The sequence below is a fragment of the Mytilus edulis genome, chromosome 11 (assembly GCF_963676685.1).
Source record: "Mytilus edulis chromosome 11, xbMytEdul2.2, whole genome shotgun sequence".
In the NCBI taxonomy this organism is placed as follows: Eukaryota; Metazoa; Mollusca; class Bivalvia; order Mytilida; family Mytilidae; genus Mytilus; species Mytilus edulis.
In genome coordinates, this window is record NC_092354.1 from 6,948,311 (window position 1) to 6,976,269 (window position 27,959).

At 32.5% G+C, this 27,959-nt stretch overlaps 1 protein-coding gene across 1 annotated transcript in view; it reads left to right on the forward strand.

The window, feature by feature from the left end:
- The first annotated feature begins 460 nt into the window (after positions 1–460).
- LOC139493936 (uncharacterized) overlaps positions 461–27,959 on the forward strand; it is a 41,549-nt gene continuing 14,050 nt past the window's right edge. Inside the window, exons 1-4 of the mRNA XM_071282108.1 lie at positions 461–1,742; positions 4,904–5,024; positions 19,598–19,675; positions 20,147–20,231. Of these exons, the coding sequence (XP_071138209.1) occupies positions 461–1,742; positions 4,904–5,024; positions 19,598–19,675; positions 20,147–20,231 (1,566 nt within the window). The remainder of the gene's footprint in view (positions 1,743–4,903; positions 5,025–19,597; positions 19,676–20,146; positions 20,232–27,959) is intronic.

Below are 27,959 nucleotides of genomic sequence, written 5' to 3' on the forward strand. Positions count from 1 at the left end.
TTGTTTGATCAATAATGAGTGTTAACATGCTAGTTCATTTTTTTAAATTCCAGTTTATTTTTTGTAGAACTTCAAGAGGCACCCATAGGGACATATGGTGATGATGTTGATGGAATGGAAGTATGCAGACAATTTCGTTTCAGGCTACCTCTTGAAAAAAATATGTTTAATGTTTGTTAGTAAATTAAAATAATATGTATATAATTCATAATTGTGTTGACTTTTTCACTAACATTTGAACTTGCCTTTTCTTTCTCCTTCACAATGCACCTCATATAAAAAAAATCATTCAAATCTTTTTCAATTTTTTATTTATTTCAAATACATTATGACAAATTTTTGAACAAAATAACAAGAACTACAGCAAACATTTCTTTTTACAAAATATTTGAAAAATGTCAAATTTTTTATGAATATTCATTGGAATCAAGATGGCAGACAAGCCGACTACACATCCATAATGAATACATGCAACTTTGCTAAAATATTAATAACAAGATCTACAAAAGACAAAGAATCTATAAAATACTGGGATGAGAAGTCTAAACCTCAATTACAAGAACATATAAAAACGCCTTCAGCTCCTAAATATGATACCACCATCAGTCCAGCTCAAAGATTCCACTCCTTCAATAATTATATTACTGGGTGTCCAAAAATGGCAATCTCATTTGATAAATTCAGACGTAGTCTTCCTAAACTTGAAAAGGAAATTACCACCAATTCAAACTGGTCCAATTCAAACAAGACTCAGGACAAGACCAAATATATAAAGTCTTTTTCGTTATATGCATGGGACAAGTTAACTCTACAAAAAAAGAATAACCATACAATATATGATTGCAAAGCATGTCTTGTTACTAATTCAGACATTGCCTCAAGCCACTGCTCTTATCCAAGCAAGAACAGAGACCTTGTTGAGCTATGTACCAATATAACAGATACTATATTGGAGAATTCTCCACCAACATCAAAGGGCGTCGAAAATGAAATTCAAAACTTTGTACAAATTTTATCTCCTATAGCAGAGAAAAAACATGGTATTGATTTAACAAAATCTGTATCAAAGATAATGAAATTAACACCAAAAAAGAGTTATTTGGAAAAAAGAAAAATAGAAACCACATGCAATAAAGAAAACAACACTAAAATCATGAACCAAATAGCTGCAAATGATGCTGATGTCAAGAATTTTTTATCTTCGGGTAAATCATACAATCAGTATGACAGGGACAGACTTTCTGCATACCATATAAGTCACGAGGAGGCAGAAACCTCTATGTTGAATAGGGTACAAAAAGAACAAGAAGGAAAAAATATACCCAAAAAACACCATGGCAATTTTACGTCCTACACTTTTGACCAGGATATGTTCCTAGACGAAGTTAAATCAACTACACCAGGGAGCAAAGTTAACTGGCAGTATCTGGCAAGAAAATATAATGTATTAAATAAAAATGGTATCCGCCCACTAAATGGTGGACAAGTTTTAAAACAGTTTGCTCAAGACAATGGTGTCAATATACACAGCTTCAACCCTCAATCAAGAGTCAGTGGACGAGATTACATCAGGAGAGTACGACGTGCCAAAAAAAGATTGACCAAGCGAACATCTATACCATCAGTCAAAACAGCCAACAACATCAAATCAATTGTCAAGAAAAAGCTAGATACTGGTGTGATCAACATTGGGAAAAAAATCATTCCAACCAGAATCACATCAAATACAATTAATAAAGAAGGTACAAATCATGTATATCGTAATATCTATATTTTAAAAGAAAAACCATGTATTGTTGAAGGCCTTACATTTGACTTCATCCACTTCATTTGAACTTTGGTGGATAGATATCCTAATGGCAATCTAACCACATCTCCTTATCTCAACAAGTAGATCTTTATAATAAACCTACTATGATAAGGTATAAAGAAATTATAATAAAAGAAAAATAATAATTGCTGCATCTTATAAATAATCAAAACAAACAGCTAAATATATTTCACTTTTATGCAAACGCTAAATATAGTTATAAATACTAACCTATCAACCATATACAATGCAAACACTAAATAGTTGTCAATAATAATTTATCAACCCTGTCTCATTGGCAGTCATACCACATCTGTTCATTTTTAAAAGCAACCAATATTTTTAAACATGATAACAATTGAACTATTAAAAATAAAATAAGATCAAATGCATAAAACCATTATCAACAAAGTCAAGTAACATCCTGTCACAACATGCATCCTCACATGAGGAAAAAACAAAAATAGTTCCAATTCATTGCACTGTATAAAAAATGACAATGTACATTCAGAAACTTTCACATGCATTGATTAATGTGATCACTGTATATATTAGAAATGTCAGATTGTCACTGCTTTTAATCTCAAGAAAGCATAATTTGCATTTATTAACACAACAACTCAAAGTTAAAATGCATTTTAAAAGCAAAAAAAGTATATGGGTACTAATTCGACTAGACAAAAAATTAGTCTTATGCAGGTTAATGAACTTAACATACCCGTTCCCTGAATATAAAATGCACCCTTCTATCATAGGTGGGACATAAAATGATTCTACTTGATCTTGTTTTAAAAAAAAATTGCAAGAATTACATCCATTTATAAGGTTTATGAGAGTTGTCTTTCTTCTATAATTAAAATAAAAACTTTTTCAGGCAACATTAAACTTAAAAATATACAACTGAAAAAATATTGCTTTTATCAGTCTACTAGCTCATATAAAACCATGAAACATACAGTTTAAGCAAGATGTCAATCAATAGCAGGTATTGCAGTGAAGGCAATTCCCCCTCCAACCTAGATATAAAAATAAATTAAAACACCCTTAGCATTTTCTTATGCATCATATGATTTCTGGAACAAATCCCTCAGAGAGTATTTTAAGCTCTAACTGCATCAATTTTTAATTTAATGGGTAGCAAATTAAGTTTGCTGTGGAGCCAGTTAAACAGGCATATTGCAACCATTTCATAACCAAAAGAATTCATCATAGCTTAAAATGTAATATGGTTCTCTCTTTTCTAATGAAAAGGCTAGAAATCTTTTATAAAAAATACAATTCATAATGTCATGTATGTTTTCAGGGCAAAATTATGAATGGATGCCATGAAAATTGGTGACATGATTTAATCTAAATGATGTTGCATTAAAATAATTATTGTTACCAAGTTCTGAAATACATACTGAATTGCTTTTATATATCGTCATGTTAGAATATAAAACAAAGACAGTTTTGCTTATTAAAAAATCAAGTCTTTTCTATTTTACATGACAAGATTAAAATTACATCAATATAAATTCCCATTTCAGGAAGTTGGTTGCTAATTTTCAAAATAAATATCTTTCCATAACACTAATATATATTGATAGGGATTAATTAAGGAATCTAAAATCAAAACAAATATAGGAGTAAATGTGCTAGTATTTGAGATATCAGCCATAGGATTTTGGTGGGAAAATGATTTATCGGTAATTCGTATATTTAGGAGATTACTGTATTGTATTTTAAGCTCCGACAGCATCAATTGGAGATTTGATGGTTGCAAATAAAGTTTACTAGCGACGCGTTAACAGAGGCAGTAAACTTGTATTTGTGACCATCAAATCCCCAATTGATGCCGTCTGAGCTTTAATACAATATTGTTATCTCATAGCATCACTATTGATTGATGCCATGGAAATAAGTGACGTTATCCAATCAAAATGAAAGTTTCAAACATTGTTGCATTAGAATTTCCCTTTGATATTACTGCCTAATATTTTCGAGTATCAAAGTACTTGCTGTCTCACTGAAAATATAAGGCAATACATTACGTGACGTCATAATTACCGATAAACGGAATAGTAGGTAGTTTCGTTATTGATACTGACTATATCATGTGGAATATCTTAACTCGCCCTAACAGGCTCGTCTAGATATTCCACATGATATAGTCAGTATCAAAAACAAAACTACCTATTATTCTATATATCTCTCTAGACTTTTCATAGGTTTATCATTGACCAGTTATAAGTTCTCAAGAACTATCAACAATTAAAAAAATCAGATTTTATGACACTTTTACAAATGGCTATGATTGAACATGTTAAAGATCTATGAAAAGAAAAATGGGGGTTTATGGGCAAAGTTTGTTAAGGCGTTCAAATGGATAAAACCAGAGGATTTCAAAAATCTATCAAAAATCCCAAAACATGACAAGCAAACATCCTAACAGAGTAACAGATAAAACACAAAATCAGAATAGCACTTTTTTATAATAAACACTTTTTATTACATTGGTTGCAATAAATTACATTGATCTCCCAGTTGAATAAAAAACCGGTAATTTCACATGTGAAATAAACATGGTTATTTCACTCTCTAACGTCATACAACAATAGGCGTTGTCAAGATGTCGATAAAGTTTGATCTAAACAAATTGTGAATGCCTAGGGAAATAATATAGTTCCTTACATTTTCTACATTAATTTCATAAAAAAAAAAGCCATTAGCCAATGTAATAAAAAGTATAAACTAATCCCCGTATTTGAATATAAAAAATAAGACAACTTGTGACCGAACGCCGCTATGGATTAAACTTGTGCTGCACACTCATTTAATCCATTCGTCTTTCGGTCACACGTTGTCTTATTTCTGATATTCAAATACAGCGATTAGTTATACTATAAATCCATATCTGATCATTTTTTTAAAAAATTTTCACAGAATTAAAAAATCCACTATCATACTCAATTTGATATATTGATAAATAATTAATATTTACATTTGATCATGAAGACATTATGGTTTCCTAAGAATAATATATATATCTTGTACATTAAATTAATAAATTTCAGGTACATTTGTTGAGACTGAAAAGATGATCTACAGTAGGAAATTTGACCTACATACACTCACGAGAAGAATTCCTAGAAGAACATGTGAAAGCTGGCATCATGAGGCAATTTACAGATGACGAGTACAACAATCTTTCTGATGAAGAAATCAATGAGAGGTATTAAAAACCAAATGACATAAAAAGTACTTTTATGTTATATATTAACTCAATACCTTACTAATGTATAAAACCCCAGAACTCAGATTTGAAAAATCTTAAATTAATAAAAAATGAAAAGGAGCTTAGATCAATAGATAATCAATAATCAACCCAAGATATATTCAAACTGGCTAAAGTGTCAACATCGAACAAACTGACAAGGCTATATCGAGAGCGTGGCACTCTCTTTGCACGAGACATCGGATTTAACGTCCCCCTTCTGACCGGACCGGACGTGACTGCGAACTTAATACATCCCGCACATTCAAACGGACGCCTCACTTCGGCAATCGTTTTACTGCCGGTCGGGAGAAGACCAAGTGGCCATATTTCTATACCCCAGTCACCCTTGGGGAGCAAGTTGTCTTGAAAAGTCACGAGTATAAAAATGTATGTCAACATATATCAAATATTGCAGAAATTGTATGTCTATCACCTAAAATGGTTGTCAAAGTTCTATGCCCTTCAGAAAAGGACAATCTTTTTAAGGCTGGTTAAGGGTAAAACAAAAATTTTCATGCAGATGACACAGAGCAAGATTTGTTGGATAAAATAAATTCTGATATTGTTGATAAGGAAATCGTTGGGTGCTCTCAACTAAAAGGTTGTGGCGGGATTGAGCTGTAGGAATGCAACCAGAATTCCAGGGACCTTCAGGTTATTGACTGTTCATGGTCCGTCAAGAAACTAAAGGATTACTTAGGAAATCAGGTAAAATTGTATTGTATGCCTATACAAAAAGTTTTAGATATGGAGCCAGTACAGAAGAGTTGTAATTCTCGATCAGAATTTAAATGTTATAGCCGCTATAAAACTTTTTTCTGTAAAAGATATCCGAGAACATTCAAATACATGTGTTATTGCGAAACTAAATGAAGAAAATCCAAACAGTGACTCAGATGATTTGCTAGATCCTATGTTGAATCGCAACGACACCGTAAAATATGACACTACAAGTATTTTATTAAAAAAATATTCAGTCAAGAATGTACATTTTATTAGAATAAATATAAGTTTTGTTTTCTCATTGTTACAGGCTAACTAGTTCATTTTCCAGTAATAGCTGTGCGACATTACACTTCTAGTATACACTTCCAACAAACAAATGGAGGTGTATCATGACGTTGATTAGCTATACAGCCCTTACACGGTTGGTCAGTTAACTTCCGACACTCCTTTTAAACATTTCTTTATACTATAAATGACATATTTATTTTCCATTACCTGTGTGACGTAAGAAAAATAATTGTCACTTCATGGCTTCTACCTATATGAATTTACCACCATATTTTAGAGATACATTTCGGTTAATAAAAATCGAGTAATCCCTTTCACCATGTAAACTTCAAGGTATTCCTTACTAGATACACTTTGAAATGAAAGTTTGTATTATCTGGATATTAAGTGTTTCATTGATCACTTCGAATAGAAATAATGTGATCTTTCAGGATAGCGTTCCTGGTATTTTGATAACTATTTTCACCACTGGGTAAATGCCACTGCTGTAAGTAATGACTTTATTTACAGAGGGTGACTCAATTAGCTTTCGCTAATCTACCTTGAGGCTCTCAAAGAGAACAACAATACAAATATTTCAAAGCTTAAAATTTCTAGCATCAGTGACTGACTATAAACTGTCTGTAGAACAAGAGAAAACTTAATATATATAAACAACTCGTCTAAACATCAAATCCCCAAGGGTGGCTGGGGTATAGAAATATGGTCACTTGGTCTTCTCCCGACCGGCAGTAAAACGCTTGCCGAAGTGGGTCGTCCGTTTGGCTGTGCGGGATGTATTAAGTTCGCAGTCACGTCCGGTCAGAAGGGGGACGTTAAATCCGATGCCTCGTGTAAAGGGAGTGCCACGCTCTTTGCACGTTAAGAACCCTTGCAACAACTCTTTGAGGGGTCCGTAGGTGGCCTGCTGCAAGGCAAAATTTCTGTCCCTATCCAATATACCCTCATTTTCCAGTGGCAGTCTAAATTTACCCGACCATCATCCCAGATGGCCTCTATTGTATCAACCTACCTATTGTATTTATTGTGAACTTGTTCTCGTCCTGAATATGCATGAAATATTTGCCACTGGACGTTAAGCAACCAACAATCAATCAATCAATCTAAACATCAACCCAACAATGTAAAATCTGTAAATTTGCTTTCGCAAATACATATATATATATACATAACATACAAATCATTAGAATATTTGAGTAAGTTGTTATGAATCATTTATAGTCATGTTCTAAAGAAAAAAGGGGGGCGAAAGATACCAAAGGGACAGTCAAACTCATAAATCTAAAACAAACTGACAACGCCATGGCTAAAAATCAAAAAGACAAAAAACAAGCAATATTACACATGACACAACATAGAAAAGTAAAGAATAAACAACACTAACCCCACCAAAGATTTCCTCATTGAATTTGTGTTCGGTCGTACAACAGCTAAATTATTATTTGCAGATGACCTTAGATTTCTACTATGTAGGTTAACAATTGGACAACACAGTTTTTTTAGTAATCAGGTGCTTTATCGTTTAGAATTTTATGAACAAGAATAGTTTATGATATGAAATTCTAAATTTGAAATTCAACCACTTTAAGGAGCTACCATTTGATTTTTATGGGGGGGGGGGGGGGGGGGGCGGGGTTGAGTTTGGCTAGGATAAAAAAAAATTGTCCTGCATTTTTATTTTTCACTCTGTTCGGTCCTGTATTTTTGTAGTTTATCCTGACTTTTTTTTACCTAAATTTTCGTCCTGACTTTTTTTTTACTCAAAACTCCTGTCCTGCCTATTTTTTTTCAAATTTCATCCTAGCCTCCCCCTAAAAATCAAATGGTAGCTCCCTTAGCTCTTTAAATAAATTTATACTAGGTGTTAGTATTGATGCATCAAGTATAATCCTTGCAGCTCTGTTAAGAATTTTTTTATATCCATCCTCATAGCAATTTCCTCATATTGAGAAACAAAAATCAAATATGGGCAGAATATACGCATTACAGCTTTCTACTACTTGTATCGAAAAAATTCTCAATTCTAGACAGCCGTGCGATACGAGAACTAAAGTTTTTACATACATAGTCAATTTGAAATTTCCAGTCCAAATTTTTGTCAATATATACAACCAAAAGTTTCTGTATTTCAACGGGTGTGATTGGGCTATCTTGTATACATATATTAAAGTCATTTCCTAGCAAAGTCCGTTTCTTATTTGTTCCAAACAACATAGAAATAGTTTTTACGGAATTTATAACCATCCCATTGTTTAGACACAAAAAGTATTTAACGGTGTTGGCATCGTAATTGAGTTTTCTTTCGATCTCTTCTTTATTTGTTCCTTATGTATGAAGTGGCTGTATGAGTAGCTTCTAAAGTCAAGAAGACGAACAAAAGGAGACCTAAAATGGACCCTTTGGGAACCCAATATTTGATACATTTCGATTCTGAGGCTGTATTAACAGAGCACACTTTTTGTTTTCTATTAGACGGGTACGTCTCAAACCATGTTATTGAATGATTAGATACTTTACTTTTAATACAATAACAAATTAGAAACTTATCTTGATCAAATAAACGATTTAAGGTAACATCAAATAAATTATCAAAAAAAAAATGACAAATTTACAGTAAAATGTTGAAAAATTATCAATAAAGCTAAAATTTGAATTAACTATTTACCGTTCCTATGACCCGAATTCGGGTCATAAGCACTTTTTTGCGTAAAATTTTGATTCAAACCTTACGTTCTCTGTCATTTGACTATCAACAGATTTTACAAAGGTCTTAAATGAAATCTATGAGTTTCAGCTACACGTTAAACCGCCAGTTGTGTATATTGGGGTTGATCTTTATGGTAAAATAAAGCAATTACACTATCATCGTTTTAAAAAAAATCAGATAAAATTTAGTAGAAAAACTTAAGGATAGTGTGAATCTTGAACATTGTGTTTCGTTTCTATAAACCGCTAAAATCGGTTTATTATGGATTGTCCGTAGATGGACTGTTGCAAGTCCCTATCCAACGAACCTCATTTTCCAGTGGCAGTCCAAACTCCCTGACCAACATTTTCCGAGTGGCATCTATTATGATAATTTGGAGAAGCAGCTATTCTAGTATGGACAACCTCAACCTGAGCTGCATTAAATAATTCCTGTTGAGGATTGGAATCTTCCTGTTGAAGGAAGTCTACTGATTAAATCCATATCTTTTCAATCTGTTTTCTAATTTGGAAGGAATATCTTCCCTATATAAATTGACAATAGGTGTTGCTTCCGAGTTTATATTTGGCAATATTATACTTTACCATATCTTCTTTGGAGTTCTGTGTTGTTATCAGTTGACAGTTTATGGCTATTCCATCCTTTCCTGAAAACTTCATTAATCACTAGCACCAGTTTGTAACACCTTGTGATTAGCTCAAGGGAGACTGGAGTGTAGAAATATGGATACTTGGTCTTCTCCCGACCGGAAGTTAAGGTTTCGTCCAAGTCCAATTTTTCCAAAAATGGCTGATATTTTTAATCAACTTTTTGTGCTTTATTATTCTTTACTTGCCACTAAAACAATCACAATTGCTTAAATCATAAATATGGACTTGATTGCTTACAAAATCACGAGTTATATAATAGTAATATTTCGACAGGGGTGTGTTTTGTCAGAAAAAATAATTCTGAACACATTTTTTTCAAAAAGTCCCATTAATTTATTATTTAATGGAATTCAACAAATCATATGCTATTCTATTCTCATATTGTCTCGCAGTTACAATCCTATACAACAAATTATGAATAAATTAACAAAAAAATAGCCCATTAAAGAGATTTGTGGCATTAATTGTTTCAAATGTTTTCTTCTATAAAAATTAAAAGTTTAGACCTTTTGTTTCGATCATAAGAACTAAGTTTATAATTGTACATCTACATGCCGAAGAAAGGCTAATACACTATATCTCAATCAATAATAACAATGACACATTTTTCAAGCGTATCAACTGTGAATGAAATTGCAGTAAATTGCAAATAAAATGTAACATATTCTATAATTGAACACGGATAAGTGTCTATACTAAGTATAATTGCTGCAACCAACACAGAACTAACTGCTGCCCTTCTTTTGATCGAGACTACAACACTTCTTGTTGAACCATAATTCACATCGGTCGCACTTTATCGTGTCACTGAATACCTCTGGCATGTTACAAATGCAGTGCAGTCTCAGTTGTATATCTGCATCTTACATTAGACCGATGTTTATGTGCAATTTGCGGAAAAGATGTAATATCGCTAATCGCAAAACAGCGCAACAAGTGAGAGCGAATTTGGCTTAGATCGAAGTTAGCAGATAGGACACCGTGTTGTCCCTTTTTCACAAACTCCACCAAAAATGCAATACACATTACACCACAGTCAACTTTGCAACAATTTGCAAGGATGGCGACAAGCCCTCGCGTGCACTTCGCATGCTGTCAATAAGGTATACCGATTGACTGTCAATTGACTTGTATGACAAGACCCAATGACCTTTTCCTGTGTGGTGTATTTGGGCTGATGGTGGATATGCATGTTGGAACTTTTTTCCTTCGTAATAATGCCATGTGTTGGCTTTTTCTTCGGAGTATGGCGCCAGGACGGTTGCCTCAAGACCATTCTTTCCCACATACTTGTCACTGATCAGTGCGGTATGGACTTTGCTCATTGTAGAAAGCCGTACGGTGACCTAATGTTGTTAATTTCTGTGTCATTAGGTCTCTTGTGAAGAGTTGTCTCATTGGCAATTACACCAAATCTTCTTTTTTATATTGTACTATAATTCATCATGCGGAACTCACATACCAAAAATTAGCCCAATAATATCTAAAGAGGTTTTAAAAAATACTCTGTACAATTGTTTGATGTGGAATGACAGAGTGAGGGACAAGGGTAACACTATATTTTATGGCCTGACCACTTAACGCTTTGGCCGCGAAGTTAATGTGCACAAATGTAACGTTATATGCAGCATTAATTTTACAACTTTGCAAAAGACATTGAAAACATTTTCGCGTGAACGTTCACTCCTTCACTGTGACGTCATTTAACGTTGTTTTATAACGCAAAGATCAAAAACATCAAGTAAGGACAAAAACAGTACGGAGACAAACAAATTTGACTACATTTATCATTTATATAAAGAAAATATGTTAAATTTATGTATGGACACATATGTCCTTCCCGTGGCGTGCAGACAATGGACACATATGTCCTTCCCGCAGCCAAAGGGTTAACGAAAAAAGTAGCAGAATTAATGGAGAGAAAAAATAATAATCAAAAGAATATCAAGGGGTCCAATAACAGTTAACAAAAAATACATTCTCACAATAACAGATAACTAAAAAGGTAAAAATCCTATAACACTATTAACAGGTCTCGAACGAACGGACCCGATACCGTAAAATAAAAATTAAAACTAAATATCTTTGTATAATAACTGAGTAGGATCTGTCCAATAACCAGGCATATTATTTGAGAACTATTTGTTGAACTGGTCTACAGAACTGCTGCGGAGGCGCTCTGTTCGTACTGTTCAGACATATAAAAAAAACCAGCTGATTACACTCGAGGCAATCGAATGAGGGGGGATTACACGAATTTATGTATGTGCTGGTAGATTCTGCCGATAGCCGGAGCACCTCTTGAGATCTAAGGGTGCAGTTGAATCCGTGTACATTACTGTGCATGTCATAGGTCCACAATGATGTTATATGCTGAATAATAAAAAAAGGCCCGGTACTAGGGTAAAAAAAACACTTGCAGTAAGACTTTTGATTCAAGTATGTAAATTTTCCTGGTGGCGGTAGATGCTAGGTGATGGATCTAGGCGGAGGTTGGATCCGGAGTAAGAACCCTTTTTGAAAAAAAAAACAACAGTACTGAACACATCCCCCTGTACATTTTTTATCTGTTGGAACGCCATACATTATTGTGGGGTACGTAAAGTCGTTTGAAATTTGAATTTGGTAGCAAGAGGGTAAATACAAGTGGTACAAAATTGACCCGCATCATCTGTACATAACGCGAAGCATTGTTGTTGATATACATTTTAATAAATTTGTGTTTTTTTCAGTGGCATTTGAACGCGTCTGGATGCATCTACTCGGCATGCATTACAAATCTTTTGTGTTTGAAACACACCACGTTAAATTACGTCATAGGTTCCAAGGTCGGCATAGATTCAAAGTGCAATAAAGGAACAGACCTTGTTAGCGCAAGTACAATAATTTGTTAGACCGCACGGTCTTTTTTATTACCCATAATAAGACTAAGAACTATCCATTAACCTTCCTATTATATTTTCAATTAGACCTTGTTAACGTTACTGCAATAAATTGTTAGACCGCATGGTCTCACGGTCTTAATTTGTTACTTATACTTTGAGACAAATAATGCTAACAAATTTCTTATATTATAAGCTAAAAAGTAAAGGATTGGGTGATTCTATAAACGTTATAATTTAGCCATGTTAATATTGTACAGAAATTGAGTCACCAAATGATAAACCTGGTCTCCGATATATTCTTAGACAATACTCATCAATCTTGTGTGGCATCAGGTGCAGTTATACAACAGAAGGCAGGCATCGATAATCGAATATTATAGTGGAGACACGCCGCTTGTAGTTATTCTACTGATACCAGAAACAATCACATGTCTGAATTTGCCAGAAATATAAAGTACTGATATAAATTTAAAAGATTAGAACTGTCATAACATTAAATATGGAACTGAAATCTATGGCATACCTTAGTTGCAGAGTAAGGAATTTGTCATAAAGAAGCTGGAAAATGGATATTAGCACATGGAATACCTGAAATTCTCCAATCAAATTTATATTTTGAAGAAAACAAAGATGAATATGAATTAAATAGAAGAGCTACATGACGACAACAAACATACACATGTACAAGGTACCTATTAAATGTCACAAAACAACATACCCTGTCATTTAAAACATAAAACTACAAAAATATTTTCCTATACCTGTGGCATGAACAAAAAATTGTTGACACTTATTGTACCTGGTGTTTTAATAACACTCTAGACAGTTTACAAAGTAGACAAGACAGACAAATAATACAAAATAATTTATTCTGCAATATTGAGAGATGGATAGTGTTTGAACTGAAAACTCGTATCCAAGGCTTGTAAAATATCAAGTGGTTTTAGATTTTAAATATTTTATTAGCGTGTTTTATATGGAATAATTGTCTACAAAATGAACAGTGAAACGTTTTTTAGATTTTAAAGATACCAAGGACAGTGTTTTGAACAGTAAATGCTATTGCGAGGGCAGGAGTATTTTAATTATAGTCTATAACACTATGTTATATGGAGATATAATAGTGATCCGGTTATGAAACGATTGGACTGTGTAAGATATATAGTTAACTACGTTTACATGGTGATGGATTAGTCCGCATGCTGTATATATGTTACTGATATATAAATTATTATAATAACTACCTACGTATACTGATTTTATGAGTGCCCCGTGTGTAAGGGTTAGGGTGCAAATAAGGGTGCAAATTGGAATTACGCTATAGAAGCGAAGCTCCTGCTAGAGGAGGAAGATAAAGACTAGGTAACAGGTAACAGGTAACAAGTAGTAATTTACAATGGTGAATAAGATAGAAAGAAATATATGTTACGCTAAAATTCGGGGGACCTTCCCGGTGGTGTTATCGACGGGTAGTTAGTGACACGAGAAGATCATTTTGCGTTTATAAAATTAGGGATTCTTGTGTTGCTTGGACCTTTTTCTCTGACTTACTAAAATAAACACGAAGTCGCTGTGTAAAGTTCAACAGTGTATTCGATTATTATAAAACACAATTCACAGTAATAACGCAGGGATGATTCCAGGTGTTTTCAAATGGGTCCCTGTAACATCAAATTGGGAATTTTTATCCCAATTGGGAATTTTTTATGCATACAACCTAAAAAAGAAATAATATCATTTCCTGACCTTTAAAAACGGAAAATGTATATTAAGTTTCACCTGTACACTGATTGAAGAAGTTATTGGATTCAGACAAGGGAAGTTGTATTACATGAATACCATTGCACATGATGCACTATCATGTTAACTTTGGTAAACAAGGCATATATACCAGCTAACATAAACCTATGGCAAGCAGTTTAGCTATTTATTCGAATTTCAAATTATCTCAAATTATCTCATAATATATAAGATATCTTATATAACATATCAGATTTTTATAAGACATCTCATTTAATATATGAGATATCTTATATAATTAAATTTTTTAAAGCTATCTTAATATATATTATATGAGATATCTTATTTATTATATGAGATATCTTATTTATTATATGAGATATATTATATATTATATGAGATATCTTATATATTATATGAGATATCTTATATATTATATGAGATATCTTATATATTTAATAAGATAGCTTATATATTTTATACTTAGATATCGTATATAATTATAAGATATTGTATAATATACCTATAAGATACAAATGTATCTTATATACTTTATAAGATATCTTCTAAAGTTTATAAGATATCTCATTAAGTATATGAAATATATCTTATAAATATTTTTTATACAAGATATCTTATAAAGTTTATTGGATATCATCTTAAGAAAATTATATAAGATATATTATATGAATTATCTTATAATTTCTATACGATGTCTCTAATAATATATCTTATATGATATGAGCCAGTCCCTGCGAAAAGGTACAAAAAGTCCTTTTGATAAACTTTACAGGACACGTTATCAAAGTTTGTTATAGTATTTTTGAAAAACGATTTTATCCACAAAAAAAATACATTAATGTAAACATTCATAAGATTGTCAATTCTATGCCGATATTGTCAATTAAAACAGAAAAAGACGTAGAAGTATCTGAATTTTTGGTATTTGAGCAAGTGTAAAATCATTTGTTCCCCGAACTAATGCTATACCGACCAGAAACTTAAAAATCTATGACACTACAGAGACAAAAGTCAATAATTTAAATGCTTTTGTTTTATGCTTTACAAAAACTATGACATCTTGTGTTTTAGAAATTGAAAGTTAAGTTAAGTTAAGTTAAGTTAAGCTATTAAATATTATATTAATTTATTAAATATTATATAAATCAACCTTAATTGCACGGGATTCGAACCTTTGCCCAGTTAGATTGCATTGATATCAGCATTGTAAGCGAGAGTCTTATCCCCACTGTTACCGGGGTTAACATTATCAATTGGTAAATCAAGCCATTTAAACTGTACTTTGAAAATGATTGAAATATATGAAATATATGAAATAATTCATTTAAAATCTTGATAAAACTAAGGGAGGGAAGGTCTAAACACTTACAGGTGCGTGTAGTTCACAGCTTAATGATATGAGGAAAAGTAAATGTGTTTTATAAATCACAAGCCTACTACCAATAATTATGCACACTTTTTAGAATTTCGTAAATTTTTCGTTTTTGTACCTTTTCGCATTGACTGGCTCATATATAAGATATCGTAAATAATCTTTTTTATAAGATATCTTATATAAATAGATATCTTATATAATAAAGAAGATATATAATATCGATTATAAGAAAACTATATGAGATATCTTATAAACTATAAAAGATATCTCATATCAAACTTTTATCTTTTGAGGAAATAGAGCAAAACATAAAATAACTTCTTTTACAAAACAAGTTTTAATCAAGTTACATAACCGGTTCTGCTGGGCTATCTGCTTTTATAGGATCAGCGCTCATTAAAATTTGTTCATCAATTTATATCAAAATTTGAATTTGTTCTTTGCCGAGGTCTGCTTTGACACCAATTTTGACAAAAAGCATGTTTTTGATCAACCTGCTGAGCGATCTACTTTTCTTTAATTCAAATACTCCCATGCAGTTTTATTCAATTGTATCCGACTGCTAAAATTGTTTACCTCACGTTGACATAATTAAATCGTTGTTAATATAATGCGATCGTAGTCTGACAGCATTCTTATCCAGATTTTACCACGTTTTGACGACAAACTATAAAAAATTATAGTTGCCGTAATCGGTGACTGAAACTTTTCTGGAAATACCGATTTTTGGGATACGATTGCTTTCAAGCAATCTGTAGACTTATACCGGTGGCTCAGAGCATTGCCCTCACGTCAATCGTTTTATTCTAACCATTAAGGAACATCTCAGATTCTTATGATTGTCTTGCTTTAAAAGGTAAAAACTAACAAAGGAATTAAACTTAAACAACTTTCCTATAATGTTCTTTTCATAATCTTAATGTTTAATAATTTCCTTGACTTATATGCGTGTTTTAAACAACACGGAAAATCAGAATTAAGCAGTATTTAAATTTAGTATTTTTATAAATTTAGAAACACGTCAGAGGGAATTCCCAGTTTTGATAAAATGAGAGAGTTCTCTGAATTCCGATAAATCTATTTCTGTCATTTAAGAACTGAAGTGGAGTTTTTCTTATATGTTACCGTTATGAAACTGATATTTGAGATTGTACTTCCATAAAGAAATAGAGAACCATCTAGGTCGTTTAATAAACATTTAATATACATTTGTACGTTCTCGCTCCAGGGTTTGTTTTGGAAATTATGCCCATGCGTATAGTTTTCTTGACTTCAAGGGGTTTTGGATTGAATGGTTGCTCTGGATTCTCCACTCAATTAATTAATTTATAACTCATAGGATCTTTTCTATGTATGTCTGCTATTGAAGGTTATTGTTGCTGCATAATTTTAAATCATATGCATCATTTAAATTAAAATAAATTAGTCCTCATCGTCGAACACCCCTTCAGGCGAAATGGAGTCTTCCATATTATCGTTTCGAGTTGTCTCCCTTCCGGAAGACTTCCGTGAATTCTGAATCAAAACAACGGTCCCAATACAACACTTCGAGTATTAGCTCGTTCTGTCAATAAACGTCGTATTATATTAAAAAACAATCGCATTTTAAACCGATAAATGTGTACGGAAAGGAGTCATGATCACTGACCCAAAGGAAATTAAATATTTAAAGAGTTAGGAATGGGGTTCCTCCTAGAATTAACGTAGGAAAATAGGTGATAAGATACGAAGTGAAATACCTTCTCTCAGTCTGAGTCTCAGTGACTGCTGTGGAAAGTAAACTTGGAATTGATAGTACAAAATTAAAACATAGGCCTGATTACATTGTTCATACACTTTTGTCCGTGATTGGCTATTTTGTAACTATTTTAAATGTGCAGTTGAATTAGTTTTGAAAATAATATTATCCAGCTACATGTATACAGTCATGTGTCAATGAAACAACGGCAATCGTATCCCTCAGAGCAATCTGCTCTTTGATTATTTTATTTTCCTGAATAGGGAATTGATATTCACAAACATTTTTTGGGGCCGCTGGCAGATTTAAGGGCCGCTAGGCGGCCCTAAACTATATAGTGGAATCATCCCTGTAACGTAATAACAGAGTATACCGTATATACAGATATATAACACTAAGTAATAATTACATTAGATGTATGTTTCATTATAATACGTTATTCTGATTGGCCGACTGCACATCTCGTGCTGTTCCTGAAACAATTGTATTAGAGAATAACATTTATCATTCATGATGACACGAGGTTCCACAATAAAGTGCACAGGTAAATTAAATGAAAACTTGATAAAAATCGTGTTTTCATGATTCTAGCTAAAAAAATGTAATTATAAGTATTGAATGCTTCTTTTTGTAACTTTATAGGGTTGTAAAAGCGTTGACCGTGCGCACATTTTTAGTATGAAGCGCGGAAACAAAATGTACTTCGGTCGACGCTTTTACACCCCAATAAATTTACAAAAAGCAGCATTCAATTCTTAAATATTAGCAATCCCCTTATCTCGTTCTCTCGTCAGCTCTGCTGTATCCAATTATCACTCCCTTATATACCTTTTCTTGCAATAAGGGCTTAAGGGCAACCGGGCTTATGGGCACCAGGGCTTATGGACAACATATATATTAGGGCTACCGTGTATCAGGTATTAATAGGGCTTACAGGTTCCATAATTAAGGATCATAAAGCACCATATTATACGTAGTCATAGACGATCGGCCCTGAATATGAGGGTCCTTAAACACCAAGTTTTCATACCCTATATATTTTCATTCCATAGACCTCCCCTTTTGAAAAACTGAACTTTCACTGTAATAACAAAAACATGTTAAAAAAACAAATTCACATACATGTACATAACTATAAAACAAAGTCATAATACCAAAAATGTACTAGACTGCATATATACAAAAACATATCAACAGACATGATTAAAAAAATCCAAACAAGTGAATGAATAGTTATAACCATGATAACACGAATTGACTGATTGGTCTTGTACGATAAAGTTCTTTAGCACCCTTTTAATTTAATAAGCACATTATGGACAGGAATTCAACAATACGCACCAGGTTTAGCACAACTAACTAACTCTCACAGTCAATCACCTACTTAACAAAGAAATACATGCATCAGTTGTGAAAGCATATTAACAAATATTTATAACACATTTTAAGACAACAAAATCACAAATGTTCATAGTTTACAAAAGTTAAATTTGATGTGTTTTATTAATTACAGTTCTTCTACATCTGGCTTTGGCATGGTTGTCCTCCTATTTTGTCATATTGAATGTTGATATATTTGGTCTTGAATATACCGGAAAAATTCATTCAAATCAATGTTTTGCGGTTCAGCACACCCAGTGAATGAAAACATTTGCTCAGTTTCTATCTGTTTAACATTTGCTCAGTTTCTATCTGTTTAACTCCGGCTACCTCCGTGACTGTTTTTATTAAGCAAATAGAAATTATCTCTACAGATTCTACAATTTCATCCTGAGTACATGAATTTAAAGAATTGATACTGGTGGACAATTTGACACATTGTCATCGGATACATACACTAAATCCTCCATCTGGTCATCATTCATGTCATTGTTACATAAATATTCATCCAAATTTATCCTGTTTTATAGCAAGGAATGTCATGTCTTTTTACTGTATACACCTTGATATAGACACCTGACATCAGATTCCTGTTTTCTAGCAAGGAATGTCGTGTCTTTTTACTGCATACACCTTGATATAGACACCTGACATCAGATTCCTGTTTTATAGCAAGGAATATCATGTCTTTTTACTGTATACACTTTGATATAGGCACCTGACATCAGATTCCTGTTTTATAGCAAGGAATATCATGTCTTTCAAAATTTCAAAGCTTAGTGCTTGGATTCCACCTGTTAAAAATCAGGTAGTGACTTTTGAATGTAATTTATTATTATGTCCAATTTAATATATTCTGTGGTGTTCATGCAATCTTTTTTGTCATATCTTTATTTTCTATTATTGTCAATATTGTACATTTGATAGTATGTGGTATATTTAAATGGTGTTTGTTTGTATTATAAAAATCATGTGTGCATTTTACTAAGTCTTATTTTAACATTATTTTTTTTATCAGTTGCCAGAAAAATACATCAGCAACAGTGTCAAAAAGTATGCTGAATGCGCCAAAGAATATCATTATTCAGTTACAAAGGTAGTTTTATTATTTTAATAGTTACAATTGAATTAAACATTGTTGACAAACTAGTCTAATTTCACAATATTTTTGCACCTGCACCAAGTCAGAAATTCTAGTCTGACTGTCACATCTTGAATCATATTTAGTTCTTTTATTTGTATATACACTGATACAACATGTTTCTAAGTCATGTAAGGGGTAAACTGGGTTTCTTTAAGTTGTCAATATGTACCCTTAGCTTTGATGATCTGTAATACTAATAGATTTAAAACAATGTATAAGAACAAAAATATATTATATTATTTTTTCGACAGAAAAATTTTGTCAATTAAAAATATAAATGTGTGTTTATGTATCCTTCATAATTGCCCAATACCTTTCCTAAAATTGGTAACTCAAGTTTTCATAATACAACAATTTAAGTACAGTCATTCTGTTGAGCATATTTACATCTATTTAAACTTTGGTTATGCTTTTTCCTTACAGGTCAACTAGTACACAGAGAAAAGTGCTAAAGCAGATAGAACTCCATTTCAGGATTGATTTAAAAGATTATGTTGAGGACAATAATGTATGTTCTTTCATTAAAATAATGATATTTCACTGATTTCAAAAATGTCATTAACAGAAAAAAAAATTCAACAAAGGTCTCTGTATCATTAAGTTCATAAAATCCTGAAAACCAGCTCTTTTTTGTGACTCTAATAAAGATAATCATCGTATTAAACTAAGAATGTATCACAAAGTTAAAAATCATTTCGAATTAGAGAATTATTATACCTCATGCTGGACATTATTAACAAAAGTGTTATATCTTAAATGGAAAAAAATATTATTTTTGATAGCAAAAAACTAATAGAAGTTTGTAGATATATTCTAGAACACCTTTAGAACAAGGAATTTGTCAACTTTTCAAGGATACAAAAAATAATGTAGGATCCAGCAGAAGCTCAGCTAGGCCATGTCCGATTATGTTAAACAGGGTTACTTTGGAATACTGAATAATAAATGTTACTGATCATTTTGAAGGGTAAAGAAGTCAAGGCTGACCTTTTTGCAGTGATAGTCCACAAAGGGGGGACTTTAAAAAGTGGGCATTATTATGCATATATACAGTTTGGAGGACACTGATATTGTGTAGATGACATGAGGGTTTGTATAACAATTAAAAACTTAAGACTTACAGGAACAGACACAAAATATGTTTACTCATTAGTATACCTCCAGCATACCTTGTAATTGCATCTCCTCCTAAACGTCTGGATGGATATTGATAAATTTTGCACAGTTGTAGTGCATGACATGAGTATCTGCATGAAGCAAGATAAACCAGATCCTCTTTGTAAAAGAGGTGATAATCTAATTTATTTAGTTTAATTTTGAAATTCAAGTTAATTGTCTTGTAAGCGCAAATCCTCCTAAACTATTCAATGGACAAAACAACCAAGGCCACCCTAAGGTCTTCAATGAATGGCAGGGAGTACCCACACCTGGGGACAGACTAACAGTTGGCCCCTTAAATCATTAGTAATTGTACAATAAAATCAGCTAGCTCCTTGATATTAAATGAATGGATTGATATATAGTTTGATATGAAGTTTTAAGTTTGGTATTACACATATATTCTTTTATAGCCACATGTTTGATCATTGGATTATCAGCTTAGTAATATGCCTCATTGCTTAAATTTCATTGTTTTCTTTCAGATTACAGAGGTTTTTTTATCATCCGTTAAAGCAATGGGATGGCCAGAGCTATGTGCTTTTTTCTAGAAGGAACTGAAAGTCCATAAACTGAGCTTATATGTTCAATGTTTTACCAAGTTTTTACCTCATTAACCATTTTCTATGCAACTCCCAGTTATTGATGTCCAAGTTTGAGGTTGTGATTTATCTTTAGAATATTAGTGTGTTACATCATCATGATCATTGAATACATTTATTGTGCAATTGTTATAGTCTTGAGAATGATCTCACAAGAAACAACCTTGTGCAATGTATTTCAAAAACTTCAAGTCAATTGTCTAGTTACCATTGTTTTTTTGGTATTAAATATGTATTGCCTGCTCAAAATGCTGAGTACAATGTATTTATGTATATCACCCGTACACAATTCTTTGTATGTGACAAATATGCATGCATAAATTTTGTGGTATAAATTTCTGCATTGATTACATTAACTCTAATTTTATTCTCAATTTTATTAATCACAGATCTGATGTAGGGTGACACATGCGTTTCACCTGAAAGTATTGCCATATATCCGATAACTTCCTATGCAATTGCCTCATCGCTCATTCCCATATTTGTAACATTCCTAGTTCTTGGGAGTTTTCTGTATTTTAACATAATTCATGTTTTTCGAATCGAATGCGGTTTATCTGTGGTACGAACAAAATCATGATGATCATTCATTAGATCATTATTCCCCATTGTTCCTCCCATTGGATTGTCAAAACTTTGATTGACTGAAAGTTCGCCTGGTTCTGTGAGTATTTTGCAGATGACTGAGATGTTGTACCCTTCGATTTTGATTTTTAAAGCCTTCAGTTTTACTCACTTCTACACATTTGCTTAACTTCTCACACGGTGAATTGTACATTCTTTTTGTCCTACATATAGCAAAAAAGCAGCAAATACCGTACCAATTGCAATTTCTAACGGTAAACAGGGAGTCTAAGCACAAGGTGTTTGTGATGAGCAGGAAGCAATCAATTAAAATTATACCTAATCTACACTTTCTAAATGTTTTTTTAGGGGTTCGTATGAATAGTAAACCCGGCAATTGTAACAAGCCCCTGTGATTCCACTACGCGATTGAATGATTTTGACGTTTGTGGTTCAACGTATTTAGTACTTCATAGTAGAAATATATCATACTGACGGATCTCTTAAAGTTGAATCACGTTGGAAGAACAAAATAAATACAAATTTCGCATATTCAAAACAAACCACTAAAAAATGAAAGCCAATACATTGATGAGATGTATAAGTACCGAGCCACGTCAAACGGATATCGCATAAAACCATTCAACAGTAAAAGTAATATTAATTAGAACAAAGACAAATGAAAGATCAATATAACAAATTGTTAAGATGACAAACAACATTAGTATGCAGAATATATACACCAAAACTAACTGTTCTTTAATTTTTCCATCGATGGTTACAATTCTATGTAAAATCCCTTTTCATTTACCAGTAGCTTATTCCAATCCCTGACAAGAAGTTTCTATGCATGATTGTAAGGTCAAAGGAAAATTTCATAAAATAGCTATATATTAAGATGTATTGACTAACATGTATCAAAGAAGCAGTTAATCCTGATGCCTTGTAAAAAAAATGAAAAAGGGGGTGGGCATTTAGACATCAGTGACAATTAATACTTGATTTGAAGAAGCATGGGAAATGCATACTCTACATAGATGCCACCGGGAAAGTAATAAGAAACATCCCTTCTATTATGCGGCTTGCATAAAGCACGACTCATGAACATGCTATTCCCGTAGTGGAAATGATTGATTACAGTCACACAACTGTAATACAATTAACGGAACCAATTTTCTTGCACCAGATGCGCATTTCGACGATACATGTCTCTTCAGTGATGCTCGTGGCGAAAATATTTGAAATCCAAAGCTTATATAAAAGATGAAGAGCTATAATCCAAAAGGTACAAAAATTTTAGCCAAATCAGTGAAAGGAATCAGAGCTTTGCATGAGGGAGATACATGTAACACGTGTGGTCTAGCGGGACGGCTGCAGTGCAGGCGATTTGGTGTCACGATATCACATTAGCATGGGTTCGAATCCCGGCGAGGGAAGAACCAAAAATTTGCGAAAGCAAATTTACAGATCTAACATTGTTGGGTTGATGTTTAGACGAGTTGTATATACATTATGTACACAGCCATGTATCACCATCATTGATGGCGATCCGATGGATACATCTGTTGTAGGGTTGTCACTGACTCAGACGTACTTATGAATATAATTATTTTCTGTGACTGTATCTTACATTAATTTGTAGGATCCTTTACTATAGATAATTTAGCTGATCTGTAACAATAACATCTTCATGCCTTATATATCATGTACTGTAGTACGCCGCTAGATTAAAACTGACGTGGAAAGGTAACACATGCCCACCGAAAGCTCTTTTTTTGAGAGCCCAGGTGGTCGTGGCTTACACACAAGTTTGGAAACTGTGTTGTTCCTTAAACTGTATTTTACCACAATCGGAATACCATCTATGAATTAAATAAGCATTTTGGTTTTGTCCCATTCAATATTAAGAGTCTAATCCTCTTGACTCAAATAACTACTTAATTTGGGGTCGAAACAATGTGACCTTCTTCTGGTCATTACCAGTCAGACAATCTTCTTTTCAATTTTGCGCTCCCTTGGTTCCTCGTCCCCTGTGGACATGCATGTAAGAGGGTGTTTCTTTATATACGTATTGTAATAAACCTTGTCGGGATCTGCTTCTTTTTGCAGCAATCGCTCAGCTGTCTATAAACTTTAACTTGTTACACTGTGTGATGTTGAGTCAAATACTGTCTTAACTGAGTGGTTATTTAAAAACCAGTTACCATCACCTGTTGCCTGGACCGGCCAGTATCCACTGGGAATTGATGAAATCTTTACGTATCTGTGAAAAAGAAATCCAGACTTTAAAATAAAAAGATCTAAACTTTAAGGTTTTTCCTAACACTACAGGGAGATAACTCTTTTCTAACGGACAACATAATTTGAGTCAGTGAAGTGTTTTAAATATTCGATGCAATTTCAAGCGTTTAATAGACTTAGATACAATGTTGACAAAATGACGCCTGTCAGCTGTAGGAATTTCTGAAATATTAAACACTTTCACAATGGATAGAGAAAGGAACAAGTCTGGCTTTTTTATAAGAAACAAATCAAAAAAATCGAAAAGGCATTCTTTTTTTTTAAAACTGAATAATGACAGTAAAAACACCTCTTATCAAAACGCAGATTTACTAGACCACAACCAATACACGCACCATCTTACTCACTGGCATTGGTTGTGAAGTGGTTGTAAATGAATTAATTATAGATGCTGATCAAAAACAATACTTGGATGGAGGCTAAAAGCTATTTTTAAAATTTATAAAATATTTAAAGGTCATAAACCCAAAATTAAAACTTTACTTCATATATTTGACCACACAGTAAAACCAATTTTAACTTATGGAAGTGAAATTTGGGGTGCTCTAGATTCAAAAAAGTTAACTGAAAAAGGAGATTGTTATTTTGAAAAATTATGTAAAGAACTGCAAACAGAATCAGTTCATTTAAAAATCTGTAAATTTTCACTGGGAGTAGGAAAGAGAAGCACAAATATGGCAGTGATAGGTGAGCTAGGGAGATATCCTTTATTTATTGAAGTTATAGTTAATATGTTTTCATACTTATCACGTTTAACAAGTACAGAGGACCAATTATTGTCTGAAGCTCTCCTTGTATCAAAATCCTTATCAAACCATAGTAAGAAAAGTTGGTTTAATTCTATAAGTTCACTAGCAAAATACTTAGACATAGATTTATCACAAGTTTTTAATATAAAATCAAACTTGAAAAGATTTATTTTAAACAAACTTAAATTAAAGTATAATAAGTTATGGTATTCATCTTTAAACAATGACAGAAAAAATATGTCATTTGGAAATAAACTTAGAACATACAGACTTTTTAAGAGAAATATATATTTTTAACCTTATTTGGCTATAGGTAATAGGAATCTGAGAATTCAGATGACAAAATTCAGAATTAGTAATCATGATTTAGAAATAGAGAGAGGTAGATACAGGGGACTTCAGGCAATGGATAGAACTTGTAATCTTTGTAAAAAAAAGAAGTGGAAGATGAACTCCATTGTTTACTTAAATGTTCATCTTTGGAAAGTGAAAGAGTTTCCATTATTTCCAACATAGTTAAAAGTTACAAAAACTTTCACAATTTAGATTATCAATCGCAATTTATTTGGCTAATGTCCAATGAAGATAGTCGCATTTTTAATCAAGTGAGCAATTTAATTAATAATTTAAATGTTGTTCGAAAACAACTATTAGAAACTTAGTGAGTTTATATATTTTACTGTAAAAAGACAGAGGCATAATTTAGATATCTGTACAGTTTCTTATTGTAGGATCATAAAAGCACCAGGGGAAAAACCAGAATATTTAAATTCAGTTTCCTATATTTTTTAGGATCACTGTATTTGTCAAAGTTGAAACATGATACATTTTATAAATATACATTAGTGTGTCTTTCTTTTCTCTTCGTTGTAATCATTGATTTAATTGTACTCAAATAATTGTAATCATTTTGTAATCATTGTACCAAATTTAACTTGTGATTATTCTGCCTGTAATGGGCGTCTTTAATTGACAATAAAATATATTTGATTTGATTTGATTTCATACTCGAAAATCAACCAATCAAATTGCTGGATTTCATGTTTCGAGCATGATTTTTGTGCTCCGAGCACTGAGCAAAGTGTTATGCCTTCAAGGCCAGATGTACATTTATTTAAACCAATAAACTTGTTTTAAGGAAATCATTGCTAACACTGTATGCAATATTCCTATATATATCGCTCATCGCATTACCTAACATGAGAGTATAAGGCGAACAGTTGACGTTTTCTATAAAATTATCATGTCTGGCATTGAATCAACACAAGGGTACACGAGATTGAGGCATTCAACTAACAAGTGCTAGTTCACAATTGACATATCTATACAACTAACAGGCTGACCATGTGAAAACAACAAACGAATATAAACAGTGGTTTTTATAGAATTTACAGACGCATCTGAATAACTTGCTCCTGTTTCAAGTTTATGTGATTTTTTTTTTACAACCACTACAATGCCGTAGGTTTTCGAAATCAAAGAACCGGTTTTATGATTCGGAATCTTGAATCACATACAATTTTAAGTGGTCCCGAATTTAAATCTCTTTCTCTTACATCTCATCTTCGTACATATAATTATACCCCCGCTTTAAAAAAGTGGGGGTATACTGTTTTACCTCTGTCTGTCCTTCCTTCCGTCCGTTCCATGAATATTTTTCGTCGCATTTTTCTCAGGAACTACAATACAAGGATTTCTGAAATTTCGTTTCAGGGTTTATCTAAGTCAGCTATACCATGTGATGCGTTTTCAGATTGATCACTAGACAACTTCATGTTTACCGAACACTTGTATGATTTTACACATGATAGCCAAGTTGAAAATTTTCGTCACATTTTTCTCAGGAACTATAATACAGTATCAGTATTAGTACGTGTTTTAAATATAGGCGCCACCAGAAATGAGTTCCTGCAGTCGTGTTTGCGGGAAGTTTGTTGGATTGCAGCTGTAAATAGTTTTGAGTTAAAAGCTATACATATTTCAGGTTGCGATAACCGTTTACCAGATCTTTTGTCTAAATGGGATTTAGATAATAAATTTCAGTTAGAATTTTACGAAAGGACAAAAGGCATGTCCCTATATAGAGATTTGATTCCTAAAGAATTGTTTGAGTTTGAACATATTTGGTAATTGTTTATTCGTGTATTTGTAGATTTGCAGGTACAAAGACGAGATATGTTTGTGACTAGGATTTCGGCTTTCGCGAAAGGTACTTTGGTTAATTTTAAAACGCAGTGGAGAGCTTATTTATTATTTTGTAATTACTTTCATTTTGAACCGTTTGATATTGATTCTGAATTATTATGCACTTATTCAGAGTTTCTCAGTACAAGTTTCAGATCAGCTCAATCTATTCGCAATTATGTAAACGGATTTAAAGTTCTTTTTCTGTTGTTAGGATTAAATGTGAATGTATTTTCGTCTGACGAATTGAAGTTGACGATGAAAGGCTTAGACAGGAAATTAAAAACATTTACCTAAACAGGCATTTCCTTTTACTTAAGAAATTTTAGAAAACAAATCGCGAACATTTGAATTTGAATACGCCGCTTGATGCGACATATTATTAGTTATCTTGGTGTAATCAGGGGTGTACAGAATTTTACACCGTTGTTGAAAATTCATACACTCTGAGGCGCAGCCGAATGGGTGTATGAATTTTCAACAACGGTGTAAATTCCGTAAAAATGAGGTCAAGGTCAAATGAAACCTGCGTAACCGACATATAGATCATAAAATATTTCCATATACCAAATATAGTTGACCTAATGCATAAAGTATTAGAAAAATAGACCAAAACTAAAAAAATTAACTTTGACCACTGAACCATGAAAATGAGGTAAAGGTCAGATGACACCTGTC